The sequence below is a fragment of the Ornithodoros turicata genome, chromosome 6, assembly GCF_037126465.1.
Source record: "Ornithodoros turicata isolate Travis chromosome 6, ASM3712646v1, whole genome shotgun sequence".
Taxonomy (NCBI): domain Eukaryota; kingdom Metazoa; phylum Arthropoda; class Arachnida; order Ixodida; family Argasidae; genus Ornithodoros; species Ornithodoros turicata.
Window position 1 is genome coordinate 33,416,703 of NC_088206.1, and position 6,694 is coordinate 33,423,396.

At 49.5% G+C, this 6,694-nt stretch overlaps 1 protein-coding gene across 1 annotated transcript; it reads right to left on the reverse strand.

The window, feature by feature from the left end:
- Positions 1–1,574: 1,574 nt before the first annotated feature.
- LOC135397834 (uncharacterized) lies at positions 1,575–3,396 on the reverse strand. Its single transcript, XM_064629378.1, has 2 exons — positions 2,120–3,396; positions 1,575–2,050 (listed from the first exon to the last, which is right to left on the reverse strand). Exons 1-2 carry the CDS (start codon positions 3,339–3,341, stop codon positions 2,031–2,033), a joined length of 1,242 nt encoding a protein of 413 aa, XP_064485448.1. The 5' UTR covers positions 3,342–3,396; the 3' UTR covers positions 1,575–2,030.
- Between the last annotated feature and the right edge of the window lie 3,298 nt (positions 3,397–6,694).

Sequence of the window (6,694 nt, forward strand, 5' to 3'; positions counted from 1 at the left end):
TTTGCACCTTTTTTGCCCCCAGCGCTGATGTCATACAAGAAACCATGCACACAGACACATCTAGTTACCAGGCACTGACCAGGGAGTTCGTGAGTTCGTCAGCGTTCATCGTGTTGCCGGTCAGGTGCGGGTGAGCTTTTGGAAAAAATATGCGGGAGGATGCTGGTCTCAATTTGTAAGGGGACGTGGGTTGCATGTCGGGTGCAGATTTTAACCCGCGGGCACGTGTTGGATGCGCGTAAGATAATTTTGACCCACGCAGTAATATATTTGGAAACACCACCTGAACCCATCACAATCCCGAAATCCCGGGATTGTAAAAATAGCCCAGGATTGACAACCCTAATTGTAGTGCAAAATGGATAGGTTACCCACTTTAAGGCAATTGTCAATGTACGGAAGAAAATGCCCTCAAAGACTTGCAACATATTACTCCTACTTTCAGGACCAACAGGAACAGCCTAGGGGTGTAAACAAAACAAAAAAAAACATGAAAAAAATGTAATCCATAGGCCAGTAAGTTGCAGAACAGGTTATCCTATTTGAGCACTTTCTTTGTGACTGGTGACTTCTGACTAACTGCAGATTGATAATGATATTTAATATGGTTGTCGGTGTGCACTGTTCACGTCCACTGCACCACATTCACGTTGAGGTCACCCCAAAACGTTTTCTTTTGTGAGCTTATGCAACTGGTAGCGTGCAATAAGCAGGTCACGAGCTACAGCAACATTGTGATACTTGTCCTTAATTAGATGGTTCACTCAGACTGTGCACGCAACGAGATCAAACAGCAAGTTGCATCAGCAAGACATGTGTATAGGCAACCTTCAGCTATGGAAATTGACGTTGTGAGTAGTATAGAAAGAAGTCCTATAGCCAAGAGTTTTCTCTAATCCAATTCCAATCCAATTATAATCCAATTCCAATCCAATCCTAAGCCATAATCCAGTTATAATCCAACACAATCCAGTCCTAAGCCAACACAAGCCAAATCCAAAGCCATCTGATTGGCCGCCATTAGCCCCGCCCACTTCACACGTTGATTGGGCCATGCTAAGCCTACTGATCTGATTGGCCGCCATTAGCTCCGCCCACTTCACGTTGATTGGCCCATGCTATGCCTACTGATCTTTGATTGGCTTACCGTAGCTCCACTCCTTCATGCTAATTAGTTGGCTTGGCTCCGGCCAGTTCACGCTGAATGGCCCGTGCTAAGCCTACTGATCATTGATTGGTTGTCTGTAGCTCCGTCCCTTTATGCTAATTACTCGTGTCTGCCCACTTCACGCTGATTGGTGCATGCGTATCGCTGAGCACAGCTCCGCCCCTTTATGCCGATTAACTGGCTCCGCTGATTGGTCCATTCGAAGCCTACTGATCACTCTCCACATTTTCCAGACTTTCTAAGCCCTCTGATTGGCCGTCCCCCGTTTAAGCCCACCGATTGGCCCCATTCTAAGCCCACTGATTGGCTGACTAAGTCCGCTGAACATAGCCTTCGTTAGCGCCCGCCAGATGGCGCGCTCGGCAGCGACCCTGCTGCGGCTTTATCTCAGACAGACAAGGAAAAATACCTTTCAACGTTTATTGAGTACATGTTTGAGAAAAAGCATGGCGGTCTTGGAGAGATTGATTCCTTTGATGCTGGGCATGGTTCCACGGAAGTGACGGATCATGTAGACGTCTCCGGGACAGCGGCTGAGAAAAATTTCGTCCTCCGTGAGCTGGCACATCCGCGTGCACTGGATATCTTCGTAGCTGTCGCTCACGTCCAGCGAGTGAAGGCACGTACGCAGCGATCGAGTAGCGTTCCTGTCCAGGTTAATGCCGGACCGCATAGGTACCACGTGCCACTCTCTGATGGCCAAGATGTCGCCAGGGCATTCGTGCGTGTACGTGTGCTTATCCTTCTCCAGCTTGATCCTCGCAGTACAGTTGCCGGCGTCCAGCGCCAGCGCGCACGAGACGAGCGAGAAGAGAACGAGGTGCCACATCCTTCCAGTGACGCAGGTCAAATGATGCTACTCCTACTCATCCACTGCATTATCTGTGCGGCGGGGGGGGGGAAAGAACGCCAGGTGAAATCTCGCTATCTACGTCATCCACTCGAGCTTACCATATTCGCAGCTTCCGTACGGGTAGGAGTCCACGTCATTGTAGAGGTATCGTTTGTCGTCGTACGCCATCAGACTTCTTTTCACATTTCTGATGGTGTACATGCACTGTTTCTTTCCCACTATTGACACCTGTTCGTGCGATACGCTAGCGTGCTTGAATAGGGTATCGCGGTACGTATCATGGAGGAGGTGTTTGCGCACAATGTTCTTTTTGACCCCTTTAGCTCTTGCAATTTGTTTTCCCCCGGCTAATTTGATGGAATACATTTTGGCTTTCAAGCATATTACTTCCTCAATGGGTACGCTACCCGTTTCACTTTTGAACGCGCCAAGTCTACCGCGATTCCTCTCGCTGTACAGTGGATGATCACGATCGAAGGAAGACAAATCTAAATGGTCGTCAGCGATCGCGCGTAACTGATCTTCATAGTCCTTGCAGAATAGGCCGAGGATCAGAGAATCCGTGTCAAAGTAGCACGTAATCACCGGACAAGTGAGCTTACTCAAAAGGGTTTCATAGTAGAACGAGTACATGGTTAACTTACTCAGTTCTAAAATCGTGAAGCCAATCTGCAGGGGGAAATCGCATCGCACTTTTCTTTTGCGCATTTCGTACATGACGCAATCGGGGGACAAAATTTCCATTCGCGCGCATTCCGCCTGGCTCCCGAGGCGACTCGCCGTCTCCTCATCGAAGGCTACTCGAATGTCCCGCATATTAAATTTATTTAGTAGCGTACGCCCGAAGACCGCATTATTTGAGATTTTATAGAAATTTTTCTCAAACGTCGTGCTCGATGCGACGCGTCTGGCAACATTGTCCTCGATGTAGGGACGCAGGAATGGTGCCTGACGAAATTTTAGAATTCGGTGAATTTTTGTCACCCGCATGCCCAGTCTACAATAGAGAGCGAGCAGCGCGTAATGAACAACGTACTCGACCTTGTCCTTGCACGTGAGCAGCAGCTTTTTGCTGTTCGCCGGCTGATACATTAACTCTTCGAGGAGCTCTCGCTGGAATGGCGAGAGCCATTCCTTCGGGACGACCGCCTTCTCAGGAGCCAGGGGGAAGTACCGCGTCAGCGCGTGGATAGATTTTGGATACTCCAAATCGCACACGTACACGTATCCCACATCCGAATCTGTGGGATGACGCATAAAATCCACGGAGCTAAAATCCTCGACCCATTCGAAATCGCCGATGGGGAGGTGCTTTATCATACTGAATCCGTAAAGATTGTTGCAATCTATGTACGATATGTACACCTCCTCTTTATCGGGATCGTAGCCATTGCACAGCGGGTTGTTAGCCCGTAAATGACGCCAGCTCGCCTGTCAGAGTCCACCTCTAACACCCGATTCGATGGTCCGGTACATGTCCTCGTCGATGATCAGCTCCAATTTTGCCCGCGTGTAATTTAGAGCGCATTGCCACGAATAGGATGCCAGCGAAACACAATGAAGCAATTCCAAACCGCGCGCGTCGTAGCACAGGCGTCGGAAGTGCTGCATTACGTCAGCATGTAACAGGGCATCCGTTTTCAGGTACAATGCATTATAATCCCTCAGATTCGAGCATCCAAAACGTTCAAATACGTGCAGCGCGTACTGATAGTCTTCATCGCTTATATCCTCCCCTGTCAGATCGTTTCGAAGGCGGATTTTGCCGGCAGAGCCAATTCGTCGTAGACCGCGAACGAGCTCACGTGGCTGTACGGGAATACACCTTTACGAAGCAAAATTTCGTAGTCGTCTCCAAATACCTGCTTCAGGCATTGGAACGCCTCTGCGCCCCCCATAGATTTGACGGTTTCCACGAGCTCTCCCAGCGACGAATTTAGGTACTGCATGGTATCTCTGAATAGGAAGGTGCCAATTTCGAACGATCGGATTTTTTCCATGGAACTGGCCACGATGAAGGGAGCTCGCTTCCACCCGAGAAGGTGAAATTCCCGCAGTAGTCCGGCCAAATCGTAGGCCAGATTGTGCACCATAATGGGCAGTTTTTCCCGCGTCGTGCATGCCACGTTACAGGGGTTGCACAGCGTCGCGATGTAATTTGTCTCGCCTGCAGTACAACGCTTGGAATGGTCGTGGTGTCGGACACGGGGTAGATCTTGCGCGAACTCCCGCCCGCAGTACGCGCAGTGGGTGGCAGCTCTGTGTCGTGCTCGTTGCTCATCATTCAGCACCATTTCCGCGGGGCAGGCGTTCAGGGCGATCATCTCGTCCCGCATTTCCATCAAAGCTCTGACGCACTGCCTCGCAGAATCTTCACCGTGGTGCGTCCTGATGCGCATCACCTTCGAGTCGTGGGTGCGTACGAGCACGGCACAGAAGCTCGAGGTGACGTGACGCTGCATGCCAACACCACTGGGCGCGAGCACGCTCTCCGTGTCCAACGCGACGACGTAGTTGTACTGCTGCTTGTACTGTATTTTAGTAAACTCTACAAAGTTTTTGCCCGGTTCGCAAAATTCCAATATGATTTCGTTTACGTCCGCGCACAGGCGACGATGTTTCGCCATGCTCTCTTCCTTGTTAAAAGAGCGTGTGCAACGCTCGCAGACGAAACGCTTGTCTTTCCTAATCAGTAACCGCTCGAGGGACTTGATTCCAAAAAAATGCTGGTCTATAGCCAATAAGTGAATTTTCTTTTCATACTCGAGTTTTGGAGGTCGCGACACGTGCACTCCCTGATCGACGTACTCGTATACGTACACGGATATCATGTTTTTGTCTTCGAATTCGTCCAGGTCAGAGTAGGAAACGGGGAAGCGACTAGGCCACCAGTACTCCGCTGCATAATTTTCATATTTTTTTGACCATGTATTCCAACTCTGTGGATGCAGGAGGGCGAGCGTGTTGTATTTAAAACACTCACCCTCCTTACGTGCCGGTAAATGAATATTTGTTAGCACGTTCCTGCGCTTAGCCAAATGATCGGGAAGTGTCCCATTGCATCCGAATTTTTTCGTTTTCACGGCGGAAATGCACATTTGAACGTTTTGGACGTCGGTGGACACGAACCCGCTCCCTTCCCGCTGATAATTTTCTACGCGTCCCGTGGACTCCTGAATCACATCCATCAGGGTATTCGCGATGGCTCCGTCGCTGTGGACTTCGCGAGCAAATGCCATAAAGTGGGCAATGTGCGCGATTATCTCCCCACGAGTTTCCTTTACCATTAAAACATCCGAACAAATGCAAAACCTAAAGGGTATTCTTTGCGCCCTCAATATAGCGAACATATCGTGAAAGTGACTCATTAAATATTGTCGCAAATCCTCTACTCCATGATCGTGAACAGATGCCAATAGCACGTACCTTTTAACGACACCTCTAAATGCACTGTCAGTCTGGAAGAAGGGCAGGAAAGATGTATCCACGTCGGGGTGCGATCGCATCACGTGAGCAGACAGTGTAGGAGGTGCGCCGTCCCGAGAATCGTCGTCCGATTCATCCGATTCATCCTCGATATCGTGAGGATCAAAAAAGCAGAACACACACCGAGGCACTGAAAATAAACGGATCCGTAAGAAACGTGCAACAAGTGAGGCGAATAACTTACTTTGAAGCGAGTGAAAGCAGACTGTTCCCCCCTGAGGCGATCGCTCGGCTTATAAACCAGCAGCCATGCTGCATGTCAGAACACGTTGGGGCCATGTGTTTTATATCAAAGCTCGCATATTCCCATGCTTTGGCAGTCGTAAATCATGTGTTCCGAGAAATGAGTTCACGGAGGAGAAACGAGGTCACGGAGCTTCATCGGCCATCCCAACACGTTGGAGCCATCTGTTTTATATCAAAGCTCGTGTACTCCCATGCTTTGAAGGTCGTAAATCACGTTCTCCGAGAAATGAGGTCACGGAGCTTCATCGGCCACTCTGCACGTCAGAACACGTTGGGGCCATCTGTTTTATATCAAAGCTCGGGTACTCCATGCTTTGGTAGTCGTAAATCATGTGTTCCAAGAAATGAGGTCAAGGGGCCTCCGCGGTCGTGGTGCACGTGTCAACACGTTGGGGCCATGTGTTTTATATCAAAGCTCGCATATTCCCACGCTTTGGCAGTCGTAAATCATGTGTTCCGAGAAATGAGGTCACGGAGGAGAAATGAGGTCACGGAGCTTCATCGGCCATCCCAACACGTTGGGGCCATCTGTTTTATATCAAAGCTCGCGTACTGCCACGCTTTGGAGGTCGTAAATCATGCTTGTCAAGAAATGAGGTCATGGAGCCTCGGCCGCGGCGCTGCATGTCTCAACAAGTTGGGCCATCTGTTTTATATCAGCAAGCTTTCTGTAACCAAAAACAAAGGGTTCGCTTATGCACTTTGGTTTCCAAGAAGTTCCAGATGTCCTTCGCGTGCGCGCGCGCGCATCATAAATCACATGCTGTTCCTGCGTGATTGTGTAAACAGAATCGCACCACCCTTGCGCTCCTCCAGGGGTGCTTTATATAAAAGTTGCGATATATACAACTCATTTGAGGTCTGTGAAGCTACTTCCGTCGGTTGACTCTCGGTGAAGCGCACAACGAGAAAGGTATGTTTCACTATTGTCTTCAAGATGA

Bases quoted from the DNA above. Each gene is read 5' to 3' on its own strand.
- LOC135397834 (XM_064629378.1), bottom strand. From the start codon at position 3,341: ATGATAAAGCACCTCCCCATCGGCGATTTCGAATGGGTCGAGGATTTT. The intron at 2,051-2,119 runs GTAAGCTCGAGT...CCCGCCGCACAG, and splicing joins GTACGGAAGCTGCGAATATG to ATAATGCAGTGGATGAGTAG.